Consider the following 24,054-nt stretch of genomic DNA (forward strand, 5'->3'; position numbering starts at 1 on the left):
AGAGGACGAAAATGCTTTATAATTAAGTATAGACAGATTCCTACCTTAAGAGATACCTATATATTTGTGCAAAGGGGAAAGAAATTTTGCTAATTTACATAGAAAAAAAAAAAAGTTAGAGCCTCTTTAAGATATTGGTTAAGATTTAGCTTGTGCAAGTAATAACTGTAACTGTGAAGGTTTGGATCATTCTCCAGGAAATGAATTCGAGGCAATGTAATGTCCCCAGGAAGCATAAAAAAACCCCAGCATGTGTGTATCTGGGGGCTATACAAGGCCCTGTGAGGGAGAGTCTATTAAGTGTGCAGTAGTAGGACTGGTCAGCAGTTTATGTGGTGTCCAGGCTCACAGGTCAAGGGGCAGGGGAGGGGTCAAAGCTCACCGTCCTCTAAAGGTCTCCAATCAGCCGGCACAATTGATTGCTTACACATCAGGAAAAAGGCAGGGCGCTGTGTTAACTTCAAATTCAGCGAGTACATGTGTTGGAGAGACCTATGACCTGGAATGTTCTTGTAGTTTTGTCACGATACTGAAATTTCAACCTCTATTTTGGTACTAAGGAATAGACTCGATGCTTAATACTGATCCAATACCATGTTATAATAAAAAAAAACAACTCTTTCTTTAGATAATAGTATTTTCACTATTAAATCATAGTACTTTCTTTTATATTATGTGGTCTTATATCTGTGTATTCCCTCAGTCATCCAGGTATGTTCCATAGTGGTCCATGCGCGAACTGTCTACTAGTCTATGTGTCTTATACTTGTTCTAATACAGTGCAAGATCATTCTTAAGCTATTTTAGCCAATACTTGCTCAAACGTGTACTTTAAACTATCTATTTGTGATACTGTCATTGTAAAGAAAATCAATGTAAATATAGTTTTTGGGGATTTTAGCCATTTAAAGATTTAGCCTCGCCTATAATAAAACAATTGTACTACTGTTCCCTTATTCTTTCTGTTTGTCCTTGTTACACAAATGGATATCTTTGGCTTTATCCTGCAATACTAATGAGCCTTTCTTCTATTTGACTGCAATTCTGTCATTATGTGCTTATAATCAAAATCTCGACGAACTCAGCCAAAATAATGACTAATCGTATTTGATTTAAATTGAGTCTCCAGTAGTTCCCCTCGAAATGAAAACAAAAGGGTCCCCCAGATGGTCTTTATATTCTCTTAACAAGAATAAGCTAAAACATTTGTCTTTTAATACAAAATGGATGGTCCGGTGAAAGTCTCATGCCGAGCTCAAATCAACACAAGACACGCACGAACAATAACAATTCTTTTTTTTTTTACTTAGAATCTCCAAGTCTCATATACAAATGTCTCAACAATAGCTTGTCTTTTCTTATAAATTAAACTTTTAGAAATGTACATATGCATTTACAGTCGGCTGTTTGGCGCTACGAAGGCAATCATCACAGATAAAGTGGTCTGAAAAAATAGTTTGATATTAACAACAACAGTCATAACAGAACGTGAACCAGTTTTTTCACGCTTCAACAAGTCAAAGAAATATGTATCAAAAATAATGACGGTCTATAGCTTTTAATATTTGCGTAATCTTTGGTATCCCTTACAAAAAACAAACAAACGAACAAAAAAAAAAAAAGTAAAATCCTCATTTTGACGTAAACAAGGTGACTGAACGTGTAGGACTTAAATGTAAAGGTTCATGTTTTTTAATAGTTGTGTGTGGTTTAGAACATTAACGTGAGGAAAAAGTATATGTTTTACTGGTCTATTTTACATTTTACATTCTCTTGGGTCTCTGGACTGTTAACTCAACTAAAGGTGCACTGTGTAACTTTTCTGTTTGACGGTCCGCTGCCTGCTTGTCTCCTGGGAGATGTTTTTGCTTCGCCTAGAATGTCCCACAGTATTGCATTATTAAACATATAAAACCATGGACGACAACTAGCTGACACCACCAGGCCAAGTTACATGTCAGAACTGCGGAGAAGCAAGCCCGCTCACAGAAAGAAGGCATGTTTTTCTAGTTTTTTGAGGAGTAAAAACACCTGTAATTGCTAAGTTAAGTTTAATGTCATATTGCGGAATATTTCATAACATTTTTTATGGGGACAAGCACACCAGAAAAGTTACATAATGCATCTTTAACAGCCAAGGTTCTAATGTCATCTGAGTTCTGGTTACCGCCACGCATAACTATTTTTAGGCTTTGGTAATTTCACTTTTCTGCTATTTGGTTTCGAAGAACATCACAGTCTATATTTGAACAGCTTATAGTGAGCACCTCTTAGTCCCAGCCAAAGTCCTGTCCCGTCATTTGGTAGAACTTGAGATTGAAGGGCCTGTAAAACTCCCTGAGCCTCAGCAGAACCTCCGCCGGGATCTGGGGGTGGGGCCTGCCCTTAGACTTCCCCAGGCACCGCGGTCGGCTGCTCCCCTCCGGCTTCTTCAGGCAGGGGAATCCTTTGGTCTGGTTGAAATAGAAGTGCTTGTCCGTCACCACGCGCTTGAGTCCCAGAAAATCCTGAACGCGCCCCATTTCCCCCGCCGGATCCGTCACCAGCCTCTCCCCGCTCACGAACAGGAACCTCGAAGGCGGGAAGTAGCGCAGCCAGTTCTCGAGGTGCTTGGCGTATATCCCGATCCGGACGGCGCTCCATGACGTGTCGATGAGGCCCGTGGTGGAGTTGCGGAAGGCCAGGTTTTGGAAAGAAGGCAGCCCGGGGGATTTGGTGAGGGTCTGAGTGTAATCGGACACGGCGCGCGTCACGGGGTCCCGGACCACAATGATGAGCTTGGTTTGGCGGTCCATGGAGAAGACGCGGCGAGGGGCTTCTTTGGTGATGAAGTAGCTGGGGGTCTTCTCCATAGTGATCTGGCCCTCCAGCGTACGGGGCATCAGGTTTCTGAATGAGAAAGACAGAAAGAAAAATCTTTTAATATGTAAGCCAAATGTTCTTTAAAAATTATCTATTGGTGGTTGTATGTAGGCGTTTTCTTGGCCTTCTGTTAATTTTGAGACGGCTGTTTTTCTAATTTTGTCCTACTCAAATTAGGAATAAATTAACCATGTATAGTCTTGAATTTAGTGTCGCTGTAGATAGGATTTAGTCCAATATTGGTCAATATTCCTTTTCTGGGTTGCTTAAAATATGGGTTATTGTTTTCTTAACTCTCAGTCTAGTTGTAGCTTTATGAGTACGTGATCATCATAACAAAAACAAACTAAAAAACAATTATATTCAGACTAGAGATTGACGAATATCGGTTTGTTGATACCAGGGAATCCAAAGAAACTGATGGCGGAGAATCTCTACCGATATTTTTTGGCCAATATGACGGGACAATTTCATTATTTTCTCCAAATAATATCATTTCAATATATTAAAACTCATCCACAGCTGTTTTGCTCCAAATAGGATAAGAGAACAGTATAGTTTTGTGCAGTATCTTTGTAGTAAAATGTGCAAATAAGGCTTTAGTTATATTCTTTATGCAGCAGATTCACCAAAAAATATATCAGCCTGATATAACCAACGAATATATAGTCCAATTCAAACCCAGATGAATACTTTTTATACAAAAGGGAAAAGTTAATAACTTTTAACTACAACATTGTAATGTGTGGGTATTGTCATTTATAATACTAATAGTTATTGGTGAATAAATCTCCGATGTCAGTATCACCCATCCCTAGAGTCTGTTGATAGTTAGAAACCAGATCTTCGGAAATGCTACTAGTGGTGTAAAAAGTTTCACAACATCCACGGTGTATAATAAAATAAAAACCTCTTGATGCATTCTGAACTTTAACTTTCAGACCATTCCTTTGATGACTCCTCAATGCCTGGAGCTTTTCGATTTGGCTTTGTAATTAGCGGGTAAGATCTGTGATTAGGGGGAGATAAACCTGACGTAGGCCGCTGGCTGGGATGGATGTGTTTGCTTCGACTGTAGGAAAACCACAGCTCTGCATCAACCAAATTCATTTCCTCTCATCTCTGTCTCTGGTACAGGAGCAGACTCTTCCTCCCCAGTGCACAATGCTCAGGAGACCCACCGGACCCAAACCTCAGCCACATAACTGTCATACCTCCGTGCGAGGGCTACTGCTGCAGGCCTGGAAAAGTTACTGTCGCCACTCGCATTTTTGGTCAGCTTTTTTGTTTTCCATTTTGAGCTGTGAAAACCTCAAAGATCTCAGGGAATTATTGTCAAGCCAAGTTTAAATGTCTTTGGATATTTCTTCAAAACTGCAAAACTGCTGCAACAAATACTTTTGCTCCAATCTCAGAGTCTTAAAACTGTACAAACATGAAAGCACTGAAAACAAGTTTGTGAGGGAACAAATTGGTCTACAAATTATCTATCTATCTATCGATCTGTCTATTTGTTTATCTATCTATCTATATCTATCTATCTATCCATCTATCTATCTATTTTTCTATCTATCTGTCTATTTGTTTATCTATCTATCTATCTGTCTATCTATCTATCTATCTATCTATCATCTATCTATTTGTTTATCTATCTATCCATCTATCTATCTATCTGTCTATCTATCTTTCTATCTATCTATCTGTCTATCTATCTGTCTATTTGTTTATCTATCTATCTATCTATATCTGTCTATCTATCTATATCTGTCTATTTATCTATCTATCTATCTATTTGTTTATCTATCTATCTGTCTATTTGTTTATCTATCTATCTATCTGTCTATTTGTTTATCTATCTATCTATCTATTTGTCTATCTATCTGTTTATTTGTTTATCTATCTATATCTGTCTATCTATCTATCTATTTGTTTATCTATCTATCTATCTATTTGTTTATCTATCTGTCTATTTGTTTATCTATCTATCAATCTATCTATTTGTTTATCTATCTATCTATCTATCCGTCCGTCTATCTATCAGAGCACTATCACAGCACACACAGCGTGCACCCCGCTAATGAAACTACTGCATATCACACCAGGTTTGTGAAGTTGTAGTGTATAGTTTTGTATCATGTTTTTGTATGTTTACAGAAGCACAGGTGACGCAGGCTTGTGGGCGGAGCATTGGACAGAATCGTACTGCTAACTGTATGAAACATCACCTGGTATAGTGCCAAGGAGAGGTCCCTAGATTACTCAAATATGCAGGGATGGTATATAAAACCTCTTCACGCATGTTTTTGACGAGGGAACAATGTTATTACATGTTAAAATGTTAACAAAGGACATAAAAAACACACTTATTTGAGTTGATCACCACATGCAAAACTATAATACGTATTAGAAAGTAAAATACAAATGGATAAAGCCCATTTTAGATTGCACATATCAAACGACTCATTGCAAATATAAATTACTAGTTCAAGGACTATAAAACATATCTACAGATTTGACAGTTTAAGTCTTATTACAAATGACAAATAGCAGCAGAAGCAGTAGAAGCATGAGCCCAGAGTTGCTCCACAATCCCACTTGTTGCCTTTGGCCATCTGCATGTTATTATCATCAGTAATTTCACTACACTTAAAGGACTCGCTGCTGTCTTCCGCCTGATCTTTACCCATACTTAGATGACTCAGTCTAGGCAGCGGTGAAGACATAGTAGAAAAAGTTCAACCGGATTTGATCAAAGCGTAGGATTTTGAATGGAAATCCTTAAGCGCTGCCAGAAGTGGATTGTATATGTAAAGTGGTCAGACTGAAAGAAAGGAAAACCAATTTGTCTTTTTTGTCAAATTTTGTACCGATTATTCATACAAAATACAACTGTGATGTTAACGTTCAGATTTAACAAGACAATTGGAAAAGCGAGTGGCTAAGTTTTGTTAAGGGAAAGTATTGAAGGAAGTTATAAGGGCTTATTATGTTTACTAGATCTTCGTGGTTGGTCCCTAAGTGCAGGGCTTGCATAGTAGGGAGCTTTGCGTGTAGCCGACTACTTCTCAACGTGCGATCCAACATACACATAGTTCATCCTGTCCCCTGGCACCAAGTTACGGGGCTAACAAAACTCCTGGTATTCATAAGAAACCTCTCCGCTGTATTACGCGGGAAGGGACAAAGCAAAATTGAAAGAATTACAGCTTCAATCCCCCTGGGAGAGAGAATGTTCCGAAAAACAATACAGCTTCTATGTCTTGTATTAGCTTTGGGACATGTTACAATGAGCAGTTGAGGTCAGTGAACAAGTTACGAGTGATTACTGTTGAGCCAAGATACAAAATGTGTGGCCGCAACATGACGTGATTGGCAATAAAGTGTCCCGAAACAGTCTATTTGAAGTTTGAAAGTTTTTGAAGTAACTGCATCACCAATAGACGATAATTTCATAGGTGTTTCATGCCAAATTGCAAGTTTTGGCGTATCCGTTTCTTCTCTGTGTTACAATTTTTTCCGAAATTTTGCAGAATGACTTTTGAACAACCCACGCTGCAAAAATGTCTTGGCGTTAGAGTGAGTATTTCCAAGGGAGAAAGAATAAAAAGTTACATCCTTTAATCTGCATATTTTTGGCAGGGGAGCATTATGGCCCATTAATATTGCTGTTGGTGAAGCCTGCTCCATTAGCAATGACGTTTCCCTGGCTGACTTCAAAACACTGAGGCGAAACAGTGGCTAACACCATTCATATGGGCAAAATAATCGTAGGCCTATAATATATTCTATTAAGGAATATTATTATAAATTTACGTCTGACTAATGTTAGCTATGTACAAATGTTGCTAATTTAAATGGAAGTTGCAGTGTTCTGTGTTACTTTCTTAAACTTCTAAAACTTGATCTTTTTTTTTTTTTTAATTAAATACATAAATTATAAGAAAAAAACAATAAAACATCTGTGGAATTAAGGATATAGGGTTACACTATGTCAAACTCAAAAAATGGCTACCAGAGTTACCTGTGCTACGGATCAGGTATTTGTTTTCCTCACATCTTTACAGTTAGCATGTGGCACAGGAATGCTCACAGATGTACGTGTATGTGCTCGTAGACTGCATATGACGGACTGGGTGGGCTAGGGTTTACTAGGGTCTGTTAAAAGGGGCGAAGTGCTAATAGGCTACTGTTATGACTCCAGTACCAGGACATAAATACTACTACTATGACAACCATGGCTGTAAAAGTACAAAGCCAAAAAGCAGAAATGGTCCAATATGGATTTTTGAGCCAATATCAATATCTGATATTTGTCTTACTGTTGTGGCCAATAACTGATATTTGCAGATACTGATATTAAGCTACGGTGCCCAGACGTCCCTATTTACCCAGGACTGTTCCAGTTTTGAGCCCTGTGTTCTCTGTCCCAGCAGATTTATCCAAAACCACTGATTTGTCCCAGTTTTATATACGAAACGTGCTCCAGGTGTCCCTATTTTTGACCGATTTGATACTCGCCAACAGTGAACGGAAAAATATTTTCATTTGTTTAGCCCAAATACAGAAAATGCTGCTTGAAAATAAACATAAGACAAAAAAATGCACCGACAGAAGTCCCTCAGATTATATACTGACCCAAAAGTCGAGAGTGGACAATGTTACACACTCTTTTCACAGTTTTATTCATACAGACCCAATGTCCCAATTTTTTATTTTGAAAATCCGGTCACCCCACATTAAGATAGTATAGACCAAATTTATGTTAAGTTATACAGAAGTTTACAAATTAACTTATCACTTCACTGTAAAAATAATGACAAAATGTATTTATTTGGGATATAAATTCATATTTTCACTCATTTAGTCTTCTTCAAAAACACAAATCTGAAACACTGAGGACAAACTGGAGAAGACACATGGGCACACACAGATTAGGGGAGTGCAGAAAAAATATTTGACTAATTTCTGTATCGGACTAATACCAATATCTGGGGAAATCCTCCGATATCACTGATAACTGATACATCATTATATAAACATCTATTTAAAAGCTATTTTGTTTGATGTGTATTTTATCTACATACAAACAGACGGTCCTTTATTGTTTTTGTCAATTCATGTCATCTTTTCCCTTTACTTATTGATCAGCTAAACATTTTTCTTTTACTATATCTGACGGACATGTTGTGTTAATATTATCCTGCTCATAAATATAATACTTGACTTTAGGGCTTAACAGCTAATCATGGCTAATCGACTACAGAAATAGCAGTCGTTGTGTGTGTCTGTGTGACTTCTATTGTTACCCGCTACTGTACAAAATAAAACAATGCAATGTGAAAGTTACTACGGCTATTTTGTGTAAAGCTATTTAAAGTCTGGTTAAAATTTGCTTTGTGCAGTGCATTTTAAATAGCATAAACTGACCTAATATAAAATACACTACCATGACCTAAAATAAACTGCTTCACACTAAAGGCAATATCAGCTCTCTGCTTTTATGTGCTCTCCGTTCTCTTCTCAGCTTTCCACTCTAAGGACCCGCAGAGAACAACTGTCGGAACATGCCTGCGCACAGGATGGGCCACATCTGGGAGCAATGATCTCGCCCAGTGCCAGCGCCTGTGTGTGGACGCCGTACGGCCCAGAGGAGGGAACTGTTTTGGGGCTTGGGTGCTTCCTTCGGCTCCTGGTTAAAGGTACTCTCTCTCTCTCTCTTATATCTGTGATCCTTTTCAATGTCTTCCCTTTGGCTCAGGTCCAGACCCCAGACTTGCTTAATCCCTAGCTGCCCGGAGCTCTCGGAAATTAGACTCCCGCACCCTGAAGGTCAGAGGCAGATGGTAGTGATTGAGGGGCCGGGACCACCAGGGATCATGGCATATCATGTAATACAACTTGTCATCTTGAGTGCGTTTCTCTTATGTTTTGTTTTTTCGTTTCTATTCCTCATCTTACCTACTCTCCTTTCTTCGCTTTTTGAACTGACTCCCTATTGCGTCTTAACTTCAAAACCCTCACTTGGCCTGGGCTGTATCCTTCAAAGCGCAATTGTTATGAATACGTATGACAAGTGTGAAGGAATTTTAACGTGCAGTGACGTCCGCGACCACAACAGAAGTGAGGATAGAGACGTGGGATAGACTTCTAGAGCGTTCAAAGGCTCTGGATGTAAAGTGCAAAGAAGTAGAGGTTTGTCATTACTGTCTGAAGTACAGAGCTGGGAGCTGCTAGGAGCTGATTAGAAGTCCCTGGCAACTCAGAGGTGGAACGTAACAGTAAAAGTAGCAATGTGCTGTACATTTGAGAGCAGGTATCTGTTCTTTCTACTCCACTATGTTTTTGAACAGGGGTGAAATGTAAAAGTACTTATATTATTGTATGAGACCTGATAAAAAAGCCTGAAGTGTTCATTTTTAACAAGTTTGTAGTTTGAGCAAACAAAAGTATACAAAAAAATAGTAATCATATTTTATGTACGCCAGTTATGACATCAATCTGTCCAGGGACTGAAGGTGGAAATTAGCAATCATGCTATAACTTGGCACAAACATAGTACCTCGTTATGTAGGTCAATGTTTTTTCATGTGCATTGTCCCTGATAAATGAACAAATAAACTAAGACTAACTAAACTAATAAAAACAGCTACGAAAAAACTAAATTCAGCACAAATCTTTGTCAAAATCATTACATTTGAAGCTTTATTAGATCTCAAACTCTGCGCAAAATACTTTTACTTTTTACGCTTTAAGTACTTTTTTAAACACGTACTTGAATGCTTTTACTTAAGTAGTTTTTATGCATGTGATATTTTTACTTTTATTTGGGTATTTTTTGCTCTGGTGTCTGTATTTTACTAAAGATATTCGATATTAAGGAAAAAGCTTGATACTCGATACCAATTTTGACAACAGAATCTAATTGTCAATACAAAATTATAGCAATTTATGTTATATTCATTATTGAGTGGTACAATATTAGTTCTGAAAAGGATCAAGCTATTTCTAGAACTATTCATTACATTTTCTGAACACATGAATATCACACTAAAATTTCACAAGACAGTATTTGGTCTTTTATTAACGTTTTTTCTTTTAGTAATTTCCTATTTGGATATATTCCTTATTATTGCAGTTATTCAATAGTTTGGCTGTGCAAAACAATAAGATTAACAATATTGTGATAAGGATACGCAGCTAAAACCAAAATACTCAAAATTCTTAATGATCCTGGTAGCGTTTAAAAGAAGTGCAAAAATGTAAAATTACACATTCATTGTATTTTGGTGCTGGTGCTAACATTTTTAACATGATATTGGTGATTTGTGATTAAATATGCCACAGAGTAGCGTGCATTTTAGGCTGGAGAATGCTGAATGACGTGATACTTGTGAGTGTAGCCATCTTAAACTTGATACTTTCTGCTGTTTCTCTTATAAGATCGGTTCCTATAATTCTCACTTGTCCTGATGAGTGGTACAGCGTGCGCTCTGAAGGTTGCTGCCTGGCCCTGCTCCTGGTGGTGAGGCATATTTTTACTGAAGAGGCTTGCATCACTGGGGTAGGTCGGTAGGAAAGAGCAGAAGAATGTGTCTAGTGCAGGGAAAAAGCAGAGGCGTAACAGTTAATAAAGACATCACACAGGATGGAGCTGAGTGAGAAGTGGTCAGTCCGAGTTTCCCCAGAGAAGAAGATTCAGGCCTAATGACAGAGGGCCATCTCTGTGTCCTGCACTGTGTCATTGAGTTAATGTGAGAGCCATGCACTGTGAGCAGGCACTTTAACACATACCAGCACCGCACACAGTGTTTAACAACAGCACAGTACAGAGGGACACACTCTGAATATATGTGATCTCTATTCATATCACATCAGTCACTCAAACAGGTGTGCTTTGTGAGCCCAGTCACAAAGAGGAAGCCTTAATGAAGAGAGGAAGTGTGATAGCGCAGTAGTCTGTAATGACATAAATAAGCCACAGCAGACTTTCAGTAACAGTAGTGTATGGGTCCATAAGTCTGGAGTGCACTCAACACTTATCAAATGGGAAAATCTGCACTTGTGTTCCTGCGAGCCCACAGTGGCCTACTTGTGTGGCTTTATCTGTGAGCTGTTAGGGGCCCAGAGCTCCACCCTACCTTCACCCAATCTCCTGAACACAGACAGACAAACGGGTGGAGGCCAGACAGATCTCAGACGTGCACTTCCTGTATCCTTAGATTGGGATGTCATCAGCACTTACCAAATACTGGGTGTTAGGGTGGGAATGTTCTGGGATTATGTTTTACTATGTTCCACATGTTTATTTAAAACACAAAATAGAATTTTTACTACATAACTAAACTACATGTTTAGAGTCGGCTATGATTTAATGAGCAAAATGGAAACAGGTCAACCATAAAATTGGGCTGACTTGAATTTTCCAAAAAGCTTTACCACATTCTGTGGCCTTCATCAGCAGATGGGCTTACTCTTTTGTTGTTTATTTCATCCTGCCACACTCAAGCCCAAATTACATATTTCGATCATGTTATATCATGAAACATCCACATGACAACACTTCATCTACAGCTAACCCCACGAAACATATGGCAAAGCTCTCAGTATTAAAGGCATGTTGTAGTTTCCATTACAAATTTGTAAACGACAATAATTGTTTGTTCTGTCTACATCTGAATGATCCTTTACCATGGTCAAGTCAAGAGTCGTAGTTATTCAAGCAAAGTTATACAACAGGTTAATACAGTACATTGAATTGTTCTGGAATTCTCTGCCATGATAACAATATACAGTAATTATTTTTTCACAAAGCTAAATGAAATCTCTGTCTACCTTGTTACCCCACCCATACCTGTTAAACATTAAACATGCCATTTGCCCAGACTGTAGCGTTTAACTTGGCCTTTCCCCTGCAGGTGACAAAAACTTATTAAATAACAGCTTTTCTGAATGAACGCACTCGCACACACCTCGCACTCTGTAATAGACTCAGTATGGACTTGTGCTTCGACTGCCAACTCCCCAAGTCCCAGCCAATCAGAGTGCTTGATGTCGTCCCATCACAAAAAGCCACTTCCGAGCATTTAACCCTGCCACTCCTCGCGGTTTGTCAGCTCATTGTTAGCAGCATTTTAATCTAGAAAAGGAAGTCAAGTGTTGGCTCGTTTTCGACATTTAAGTAGTCCAGTATTGTGCTAGCTCTCAGACTATTCAAAGTTGACTTACTGGCTGGGTCGTTTTCCTGTCACTCACGTCATGTTTCATGTTTTGCTTTTCTCCTTAGAGTGGTTTTAATTTATCTAATTTCCTATCAAAATATGTCCAGACACCGCTGACAATTAGGTAATCCATGGAAGTCAAAACAACAGAATTTAATATAAGTTTTTAGGAGGAGACGTGTTGGTTTTCCAGAGTGCAGCTTCTCATAACTCCCACCCGGTCAGAGATTACAGAGATGGACACCAGGGTCAATAATTGCTTGTCTCTCTAAACAGAGGATTGCTATAGGGCACTGCGTTTGGACTGAACAAGATCTGTCAAAACTAAGCTCCAGTGTCAGGCTACCTACTATTTACACCTTTGATATAAATTACCGTATTTTCCGGATTATAAGTCGCACTTGTTTTCATAGTTTGGCCGGAGGTGCGATTTATTTGTGAAATATATGTTTTTTTTTTCTTCATTATTATGCATTTTTTGGCTGGTGCAACTTATACTCTAGAAAATACAGTACATCCAACTGAGATTTCAAGTAGTGCTGTTGAATTTTAATCAAATGTTAATTGAGATTGTCAATAATTAGCTTGGATCCTTTTATTTGAGAGCTGTAAAGCCAGTTGTCTGTCAGTAAAAGCATGCGGTTTGGAGCGGAGTTCAGATTTTGGAGGTAGAAATTTTGAGTTAAACCTTTTTGACAGCGTATTTATTCAAATATAAACCCTACTAGGCATCATGTTACTATGCAGCTAAACATTCACCCACCAACTTGAGGCCAGCAGGTTAAAACCTCGCTTTAGCAGATGATGTCGTTGTGTCACCGAGCAAGACACAGCATGGGATTCGCTTGTAATAGCCGGAAGCACATACCAGCTTGAAAACCTGTCACCATACAACTAGTTCACCATGGCAACCCCTGACAAAAAAAAGCTATTACGGTAGATTGTTTTCCAAAAGATATAATACAGGATTTCAAATGACGCTTTTGAAATGTGATTACACAGTTGTGCTGAAATGAAAGACAGCATGAGCCATTCTCACCATCTGTGTTGACACAAGGTGCAAGCAAATGTAAGAGCTACGTATTTGCACAAACCAGAATGCAAACTGTGGCTCGTTGCATAATCAAAAGAATACACAGATATGGTCAGTAGTTAAATGTCAGCCATCAACACCAGACCTAGAAGATAAGGAGAAGTGGGTGTGTACCAACAATTTAGCCTTAGTATTTATTATATTTTAGTTCTATCATATGCTAATGGTTTTATGTGTTAATTGGAAGCCTTAATAGCAAATACCATTACAAACCTATCACGTTAATTCATATTTGTTGAGGAAATGCTTTTTGACGGAATAATATCGAGTCTTCCTTCCTGGTTTGTAATGGATAAAATACAAAATAATTAAATGCAGTTTGATTTTTTACAATATAACCTACGAGAAGAAAAAAACTAAATGTACAGATTTACAATTTCGATGCTAAGGAATAGACTAGATACTTCAAACTGTGTACTCTGTGTAATCCGTCAGCAGCCCAGGTAGGTTCCATAGTGGTCCATGGGCGTATACTAGTCTATTTGGTCTTATACTTGTTATTATGCTAAAGCTCTTCAGGAAAGCTTCATTTCTGTCCTGTAAATGTGACTTTTTAGTATCGATACCTACTCAAATGACTATCTAGTTTCAATACTGGTTTTACTATCGATCAGTATCAGATTTTCAGTTCTTTTGACGCCTGAAAGTGAACGCTAATATGTATCTCTAATGCATTTTTACCACATCATTCCATAATATAATTTCCCCTTGTCTCTTCTTGCCTATCTTTCACAGATGCGTTTAAAACCTGACCAGGGCCTACAGCAGAACAAAGCCTGATCATGAAGAAGGAAATTGAAAGCGGATTAGGTTTTGGTCCATTAGAGTTGGCTGCCCATCACTCAACCTGATCCCTCTGAAGCACTCCCTATAGCACCCTGCTCTCTCCGTCTCCCTCAAATGAAACGCCATGTTCAGATGATGTTGATGACTCCGCGGCAACCATTTCTTCCCCCTTTTTTTTTTATTTCAAATTCTGTCAATACAGGATTAAGCCCCGTCAAAACAAAGGTAAAATTAAAACTCATCTAGACTTTGTTTTGACGTCAACTTTCGCCCGCGCTGTAATTGCAATATGTGGCAACCTCCGTCTCCCGTCTACAATCTTGAGTCCATTATTTGCGACTGAACGCGACAGGGCATGCATGGTGTGGAGGGGTAAAGGTCGAACTGTCAAAATATTGATGGCCAATCTGGATCACGGGGTTTTTTTCCTCCCTAAAGTCACAATCTATAGCTATTACCAGCCATTTCATCAAGTCATGTTTGATTATAGACGTGTGGTATCGTAGATTCATTTGCATTGGTAACAAAGTGTGACAAAAATCATTTTTTTGCTGGTAAATAGACAGTTCAATCTTCCAATCCATGCTATAATATTATTTTTATGCCCTGTTAATGGCGCTGTACCTGATTTTTACTGTCTTAAAAATGGAAAAAACAGAAGTAGTTCATTTTAAACGGTTTGCAGTCGTGTCATTTTTTGCTCAGATGCAGTAAAAAAAAAAAGTATGTTTAACGTTATTGCTTGATAACTCGACCTGCATTCTCAATTTGTGGATCAAGGCCCTAAAGTGGAACAAGATAGAATTTCATCGCAGTTAGTGGAACAAAACCTGTAACTTTTGTAAGGTTTATGTTTAAGCGACAGTCTATAGAAATCAGGGCTTTGGTTGAACTACTAGAGGGGTTTTGTTTTAATTGAAGTGTGTTTGTGGCTGCCATTTTTCCTCGTACTTGAGTTGGTACCGAACAGATTAAAACTGTTCTTTGTTTCTCTTGCAAAAACTCAAAATGGAGAAGGTTTCCAGTAATTGCCTTGAAGTCCAAAAGGAAAATCAAAGCTGGTCATAAACAAGGAGGACTGTAAACAGGTGAAGAACACAGACGCAGATGCAGTCAATACAAATCAGGAAAGAGGCGCCGTCTAACAAGAGCGCGCCTTCACGTTACACAGTTTGAGTGACCAGAACAAGCCAATAAATCCTGCCCAGCCGCCCTCACACCACGGGGCATAAATGTCAGCCCCAGGAAGGAATAACAGTGCCTTGTCAACGAGATTGAATATTCACAAGTTTGTTCATTTCCACTACAGCCATGTGATAAAATATAGGACACACGGATCAATGGAAAGAACCTATTTTAAGTGATCCATATTGCTAAATGCTTTGACGTTAGCTGATTTAAGTCTTCGGACCGGGACAGAACACTTTGTTTACTTCACTCAATGAAAGTTAGTATAGGGTTGATCTAAATGTCCACTATTATTTCATTATCATTATCACTAAGCATTTTGTCTAAATAATTTCAAATGATTTAAAGGGTCATTATTCAATTTTTAAAATGCAAAATGAGGAAGTAGATATTTAAAGGTCCTTATTATGCAAAATTGACTCTTGTGAGCTTTAAGCCATGTTATAATGTTGTTACTTCATTAACAACATACCTGGAGTTGTGAAGTGTATGGAGTTTAAAAACACAGTGGAGCATTTCCTGTATTACCACATGACATCACAAGTGTTTTCAGTCTGAGTTTGTATGTTAAACATGTGTGAATGAAACAAAACACAACTCCAGGTCTGTTTGTGATGAGGAAATAACATTACAACATAGATCATTTAATATTTTATGGGCAAGGGCCATCATGATAAAACATAGGAGCTGCGGATCAATGCATAGAATCTATTTTAAGTGATCGATATTGTAAAATGATGTTTATTTCTACAGGTAATTCATGGGAGCCGCAAGCCGTTGGTGGGAATGCCGCCACTCCGGAGCTCACACGCACTGACCACCGCGGCTGTTGAAAGCCTCATTCTCCACCATCAAAACCGCACAAAGGCTTCCAGTCCACGCCAGGGCCAAGACTTTTCCACATGTAAGCATTTCTCCAACAACAATTTGCCAAATCCTTCCTATAAGGATGTCCATGTGTTTTAGTCGGTTTCCAGCAGAAGACAAGGGCCAGGCCTCGCTCCAGCGCTCAAAGACACAAGCACTTTGAAATGAAGAGGTCTGTCAAAAAGGAATAAGTGAAAGTGATGGGATTCAGATGGTCTCATTGGCCACACATGGGACTGCTCTGGTTTAAGTTTAAAACGCACACTTAGTATGTCATTATCCTAATAACACTAGATACATGTGGATGTGAGAAAAGGACCAGGAGCTAATGAGAAGAGGAAGCCAAATGAGATGTGTCAGTCAATACTTAACACATTATTCCACATTATTAGTGCCCACTGGAGCGGTGTGTGCTTTGTAATCACAAACCAACTTTTATGTGACAAATACGCCTTTAAGTATAATGGCTACTACAGGATCTGTGAAATTAGTGAAGTGTCGCAGTACTAAAATTTCAAACTTGATTTCGATACTAAGGAATAGACTTGATACTCAATACCAATTCTGATACAAGAACATTAATAAAACTCTTTATTTAGGCAACAGAATGTGATTTTCAGCATTAAATAATCATACTTTTTTATAGGACTATGACAGGTGTTATATCTGTGTAATCCCTCAGTGGTCCAGGTGGTTCCATAGTGGTCCATGTGTGTATACTAGTCTATGTGTCTTGATCTGATACAGCTCAAGATTATTCTAAAGCTATTAAGGAAAGTTTCATGAATGTGTCTTTTTTAGTATTGACACCAGCTCAAATGATTATATAGATTTGATAGTTTTGACAACCATAAACAGGATTAAGAATTTTGTCCTTGGACCAATCAAAACAATCTGATCACGTTATTCTATCTTCTATGTTTTTGAAATGACAGTTGTTCTGTGCTTTCTATCTAAATGTGACAACTCGGGCTGTGCAATTAATGTGAATTTAATCAAGATCAAGATTCAGTCTAACCGTGATATGCTGGATCTTTTTAATGGAGAGGTCTGCAGCCAGTCATCTGTCAGTAAAAGCATGTGGTCTGGAGCAGTGTTCAAAGTTTGGAAGAAGAAATTTGACTATTTTTGGGTGAAATGGCAGCGAATGAAAGTCTGGATTCAATTCTTGATCAAATTCCTGATCAATATAAGAAAATAAGTAATTATATTTTCTCAAAAAACAGAAAAATACATAAACAATAAAGAAGTAACAAGTGAATTAGTTTGCCAAATATTTTTCCTTTCATGTTTCCGCAGTAAGTCTTGTGTAGTATTGTGTGTCCTCTCTGAATCAGTCTCTACCATTACCTGGGCTTGGTACCAGCTGAAATTGCTATAACTGTAACAAACCCCAGAATACCATTTCATTGCACTTCTAGTAACCTATTGGACTTCAAACTAGACAGCTGATGACGTCAATATTCCTATACCTCATAAGCTAATGGCCATACATAGTGCAGAATAACATGAAAAGAAAGTATTCCCGGGTCTCACATAAAATAAGTGTCCCTGTAAGTCGTTTTGCTTGTCTTTTTAGTCGTACACAGCCCCTGGGCCCTGTAAACTTTCCGAACGCTATGAGGTGATGGCGCGGGGAGGCTAATGCTTCATAAAGCCTTGTTTAAGTGCAACCAGTGGAGGGGTCTAATCCCTGGCAGGCCGTCCAGAGGGTCCCTTAGCTGTCCGTGCTAATGCCTGACCTGTCATTAGACTGCTCCAATTCAGAGGGTGTTGACATGACCTGTCGGCACATTAGGGGCTAACCAAAACACACAGTTCATAAGACGTTGTGAGGAGAAGCGTGCGTGTGTGTGTGAGAGAGAGAGAGAGGACTGGTATTTATCACTTTTTGGGGGCTAAAATATATATCTGCACTCACATTATGAAGACCTGGACACCAAAATGAGCTCCCTATGATGTAAAGCCTTTATTATTAGATCAACATGATTTAAAGTTAAGATAAGGGTTAAAATAAGTTATACCATGGTCAGTGACAATTCTAATGTCTAATTGCCGTGTAATTTTTGTGCAGTATAACACACAAGTAGACCGGCAACAGTTAAATCACATTCTACATCACTGCTCTGTGGAGATCACCACTACACTACACTGTTGTGACATTCTACGACGCACAGCTCTTTGTTGTTTCATGTTTATTTTTGGTTAGGGTATAGGTTACAGTTAAGCAAGTAGTAACTATAGTTAAGGTTAGGGTCAGTCAACTAATATGTCAATGTAATGTCCCAAAATAGGATGTAAAATCAATGTGTGTGTGTGTGTGTGTATGTGAGGGAAAGTGACAAAAGAATCGTGTATTAATTGACAAAAAATATTAGTTCTTAGATTATGGAAAGCTTTAATAATTGGTGTTTCACTTTTGGTGTTTAATCTTAATGAACTCGAATGTGAAAAATGGATTCCAAAATTAATTCCACACAAATTTGTTTTGGTTTATGTTTTCAAGTGTGAGCAAAAATGGCTTGATTGATATATTGCAATTGTAGCCCGGTTACAATAATGATATAATTCATGCACAGATTTCATAGTTATGAGGCTCTGGCTTTTGTTTGTATCAATCGGATTTCAAATATGTGCAGAATATTTTTTCTGCACATATTTTGCAGTTTTGTGAAACTACATTTTGAAAGTCTGTATTGGTGGCAACAGGAAGTTTTCAGGTGATCCGAATAAAGCCACTGTCTAATTTGACCCTTCTTAGTAAAAAGGCTTACCATACCTCTTAAGAAAACAGGAAAACCTCAGAATTTTCGTTTTCCTGTTAGCGTTTTGGAACAACACGACTGAAAATCAGACTAGCATGGTGCTTTGATGTCTAGTTTCACTTAGCTGTGCCCCACCTGTGCCTCCTTGAGAACCAGTTATTACCCTGCTGCATTGATCTCACTGTCTATGCTACCTAGGACTGCAGTCAATTAAAGAAATTCTCAGTCGACTAAAGACATGTGCTGAAGATCGATTAGTCAACTAGGAAGGGGAAGCTCTCACTCTGCTATTAAAGAGGGGGTATTTTACTTCTGTGGGGTATTAACTGCGAGCACATAGCATATTTAGATCACCATGTTACCTTTTGTCCCCCTTCAGAGTGCTATCGCAGCATAATCAGCCATTAAAAGACTACAATCCTAATACTTTCTCCTATAATTCCCTTACCAACCCCAATATTTTTTTACAAATCCCCCCATAAACTTTTCTTTCATTTTCTTCTAGGCACTATTCCCCCCCAAAAAATGCCAAACGTCAAACCCCATCTAATAATGCGCCCTCTTGTTGGACCCCACCCATCAAAACGCCCCATCCTCCCACTGTGATCAACTTACCAGTGACATGGAGCACCCAAGGGACCTACACGGAGACACTTAGGGAGGCAGCGTGTCAGCTCAATAAACAGCGATTTATTGGCAGGGGACTGAATACACTAGCTCCACTGGAAGCTATCAACGCTACGTCTTATTGGTCTGGAGGGATAATGAAGGGAGAGGGGGCGGCGAGCAGGAGCGACTGATCACAACTACAGGTGACGTGGAAAAACATATACGGACTGGCAAATAACTGCATTTTACATCTAGCTACGATAAACCGGGTAGCATTTTGAAGTAGTGCCAGAACTTACTTAGTAGTAGTCGCTGTTGGGGCCTTTTTGTGGTGGTAGTGTTGTAGAACTTCATTCCATTCTTGATATTACGATGAGAATGTAACGTAACAATAAATACAGTATTGTTATCGTCATATTAAGGCAGATTCAAAGATTTGTTTGCTACTATTTTGGAGAATGTTTTTCCAACCTTTTAGTGCAGTTATTATTGTCATATTTCAAAAGACAATGTGTAAATAGTAGATACAAATAATAGAAGCTGATCTATTGTGAGAGTAAGTATTTACGTATTGCAGTATGATAGTTGTGCTAATATTGCTGCATTACTTTTTGATGTGAACAAATAGTTCTCTTTTGATACATAAGACACTTTTAAAAAATCTTATGAAATTAGAAAAGGAACGCTGCAATATGCTATGTAAGGTGTGCATTTTTCCTGTGGTTAATGTCACTTGTGTCAATAGTGTCAGAATTTCCATCGGACACTTAACATCAGCTGTTTAAATACAACTACCTCAATCAGTATTTTATATTTTAAATGTCTTTTGACTTTACAAATAGTATTTAATGTACTTTTTGGATGGAGAATAGAGTGTTGTGTGTATCTTAATAGTAATAGTGTCCCTCCAAAATGTTTTTCACCTATTAACAGGATGTTTCCCCTCTGTACTTCCATGTAGATAAAGAAGTTTTTTGCACCAAGGTCATAAATTAGTCCACGTTTATCATGTTTTGTCTGGGGCAGTTGTTATTGCATTACTTTTAGAGAAAAACACCATTCCTTTGACCTATATTCACTTTCTAATTGCAACGAATACAAAAGCTAATTAGTGTGATGGCCAAAGGAATTTAACTTAATATTGCATTTAAATGTTATATATCAACATTCATTTTCACAAACACCTTTAATAAAAACTCAAAATCTGTCTCAGGAGTGTACAGGTGCCAAGCTTTAAAAAAAAACAAAAAAAAAAAACTGCTCATTTTGCAGATTCTCATGACAACACACAGAGGCTCAAAGGGCACAACAAAAGTGTACACAAAGCATAAATCCCATTGGTCCCCTGTGGTTCAGAGCCCTCTGTGTCATTGCCCTGAGCGACCTATGATTGGTCAGCACACGCAAGGACCACGGGACAGGACAGCAGCGCACGCACAGTATTATATTCTCAGAAAATATGACCAAGGAATGAAAATGTCTTGAAGCGAAAAATGTGTGCGCAAATACAGCAGGGCATGCCTCAACTAATTTCTGCCTGAACTGTCACAATTTTGAAGTAAACATGAACTTGTGAGCGCTTGTAAGCACCAACCTGATTTTTCTATTAAAAAAAAGGAAGTATTATTCTAGATTTAGCTAATGAAGTTATTCTAGTATCCTTGGATGCGTTTTGAATTCATTTGCACCAGAATGAAGTTGATATTTAGACGTTTATGCAACTTAAAAGCGAAAGAAAGCGTGGGTACCGTGCGTAAAAGTGACGTTACAGCCTAAAGCATTGTTAAATACAGCTTTCCCCCTCCTTACATTGTAGTTATTATTAGTATTTTGTAAGAGAACCTCACAACTGTCAAGCTAGAGTTCAACTTCTTCTACTTTTGGAGTCGTGACCTATGACATGAACTTGCAACCTCCTCCTCTGCCCGTGTCTATTCTTACAGCTACGGACTAAACATCTTCAGCTTTCACTTTTTTCCCCCAAGACGTGTTAATTTATGGCGTAAACGTACCTGTACCACTCGAGTCCCTTGTCGTAGAAGCGGTCGAAGAAATGTGGCTCTGCTCCCACCGCTCTCACGTCTGGATGGATGCGCAAAAACTCCAGCAATGCCCGCGTTCCTCCCTTCTTCACTCCTATGATAATGGCTTGGGGAAACTTTTTACTCCCATAATTATTAGCTATAGAGATGTTATTTGCTTGAATGTTATCGTCCAAGCGCGATAGTCTTCCTCTGACAAGCGAGGACGCATTGTACGCACCGAGCGCAGTCTCCGTTTCATGTCCCTCTGGTAGTCTATTCTGAAGGTGATTACTTTGGTCGTACACGGGTCTGGGTAGGGAATCACAATATCCATTTAAACAGTAAAAAAGGTACATGAAAAGAATGATCATCGTAAAGAAGACGGACAGCTTGGACTGCGCCTTCAGGTGTCCAAAGTTGAACCCACATGTCCACGCGCTACATCCCATGAGCGGCAATCCTCGGCGTAAAAACACAACGCAAGAAACGTGCCATAATCAGAAAAAGTCCGGCAAAAGTGATATTTCAAAGTTTCCAGGGGTGTAATAAGGCAGGTGGCGAGGTGGCGTGCGTCAGAATGCTCTCCATCCCGCGTTTCTTCGTCTTCCTCTTTGCCTCAGCGCAGAATTCCCGTTTTAAAATGTGGAGGATGTCCCTGAGAGGAATATTGGATGTCAGTGCGTCTGTGTGCGCTCTCCACGGTGCCATAGGAAACCCCACTGGTACGTTTCTTGCCTACTACTATACTCTCACAGACAAATCCACGCCCTGTTTACCAAAACACACGCCCCCTACATCCTAACCCCGCGTGACACCCAAAACACCGAAAAATAATTAACAAGCGCTTTCAAAGTCCAGAAGAGGCAATGAATGAGGCTTTCCTTCCCTAAACGGAAAAGTGACCAGTTGTTTCTTTCTCCTACGTGGTTTCATAATATTGGTGAAATTTCATGCGCATTGGAAACAGACCAGTGGAGAGGAGGTTTTTATTTCTAGTCTGTTTAGCTAACTTGGAATGCATTAATCCAATTCGTCCTTTACAAAGCTTGTCTATATTTCTCATAGTTTATTAATTTGAGAATAATCTATTTTAAAATGCCATTAACCTGTAGAATAGCCGTCCATTATTAGTAGCCCTGAATGTTGATTTAGAGGCTATATTTTAAAAATCCACATACACCTCCCATGCCAAACAACAACAGGCTATTATTTACCATTAAAGCTGCACTAGAACTTTTTAGTGAAGGGTCCACCACCTGCTTGTCTCCATGGTTATTGCTTTGCATTAAACTTGTCTCTATGATGAGCAGATGATGCCACAAGGACAAATTACGGGTCACATCAGTATGAATGCATGCTTTTCCAAGTTTTTTTTTTTTTTTTAAACAATAAAACACTTATAATTGATGACATGTTTGTGTAACATTCCCGCCAGCTCAATAACATCTCCTCAGAGACCAGCAGGTGGCAAATCCCTCACAAGAAAACTCACACAGAGTACCTTTAAGTTACTTTTTATAACAGAATCTTCTTATTCATTCCCTCAAATGAATTCTACAAACAACAATACCACTCCACCGGAAAAGGCAAATGGGTTAAGCATGATGAACATTTTCACTTAGCGAGACCATAATTATGATACATTTGATTCATTGAGATTTCTCCAGTACTATAATGGAGAAATCATATAAATATTTGATAACCCCTAGAATGTAATGCACTCTAATTTCCTCTGCACTTTCTTCTGTTCCAGTGTATGTGATTGATCGGGCTCTGGTTGTCTGTCTATACCTAGACTGATAGTTGTCCTGAAGCCACCTGCTGTCTGATAGTCCCTCTGACACAGCCCTATGGAGCCAGCGCTCACACACTTTAACCTTTGTACACTTTCTGTGCACTAGGACAGACAGGTGCCCATAGAATGCTGTTTTATGACTTCCTATGTGAGTGTGCATGGGTAATTATTTGGACCACCACCAAGTTGCCTGTTTTTCCCCCCATAAAACTGCTAAGTAGGTTATTAATAGCAGTGCTAACTAAAGCAATGGTCATTTATGGTATTTTCATGTGTAATGCATAATGGAGCAGTTCGATTTACAATGCATTATATGGTTGCACAACGTAATATAAGCTAATTGTGTTTAAATGTGCACTATGATGCTTTTCTAGAGGGGACCCTGCTCACAATAGTATGTTTGAGCTTTAAAAACACCTGTACCTGAATAAATGCAAGATAGATAAGTATATAACTACTCCATGGTAACAGGCAGGTGCTGAACTTCTTACCCAAAACAATAAAAGTTAATAAATGGAACAATATCGTAACAGTAAAAGGTTTCTACTCTCCAATACTTCTGTCTTGTGCATATGGACCCCACTCATGTTTTGCTCCATGCGTTCCAAAAATAGCTCTCACCATCTCATATGAAACCGTATAAATCAAATATTATTGGCATGTTCTCCTTACATGTTGAAATCTAGGTGGAATCCAACATGGCGGCGCGTCCATGCACATGATAAATCTGAAGGGGATGACAGTACCCATCGACCAAGCCCTACTCCAACCTGGCAGTATGTCAATTTGGGCCAGTGTCTAAACGGAAAAGGCTTCGTTTAGACCCACGTGCTCTCCCCGTGCTCAT

The 24,054-nt window shown here is 38.8% G+C and overlaps 1 protein-coding gene across 1 annotated transcript; it reads right to left on the reverse strand.

Annotated features, from left to right (window-relative positions):
- Positions 1 to 1,298: 1,298 nt before the first annotated feature.
- On the reverse strand, positions 1,299 to 22,127 carry LOC117387474 (heparan sulfate glucosamine 3-O-sulfotransferase 6). The gene is made up of 2 exons (XM_033984986.2): positions 21,401 to 22,127; positions 1,299 to 2,889 (listed from the first exon to the last, which is right to left on the reverse strand). Exons 1-2 carry the CDS (start codon positions 21,859 to 21,861, stop codon positions 2,271 to 2,273), a joined length of 1,080 nt encoding a protein of 359 aa, XP_033840877.1. The 5' UTR covers positions 21,862 to 22,127; the 3' UTR covers positions 1,299 to 2,270.
- Between the last annotated feature and the right edge of the window lie 1,927 nt (positions 22,128 to 24,054).

Source organism: Periophthalmus magnuspinnatus, chromosome 19 (genome assembly GCF_009829125.3).
Source record: "Periophthalmus magnuspinnatus isolate fPerMag1 chromosome 19, fPerMag1.2.pri, whole genome shotgun sequence".
Taxonomy (NCBI): Eukaryota; Metazoa; Chordata; class Actinopteri; order Gobiiformes; family Gobiidae; genus Periophthalmus; species Periophthalmus magnuspinnatus.

Excerpts from the sequence above, each read along its gene's own strand:
- LOC117387474 (XM_033984986.2), bottom strand. The coding sequence starts at position 21,861 with ATGGGATGTAGCGCGTGGACATGTGGGTTCAACTTTGGACACCTGAAG. Across the intron at positions 2,890-21,400 it reads AAGGGACTCGAGTGGTACAG|AAACCTGATGCCCCGTACGC; the intron begins GTACGTTTACGC and ends TTTCTCATTCAG.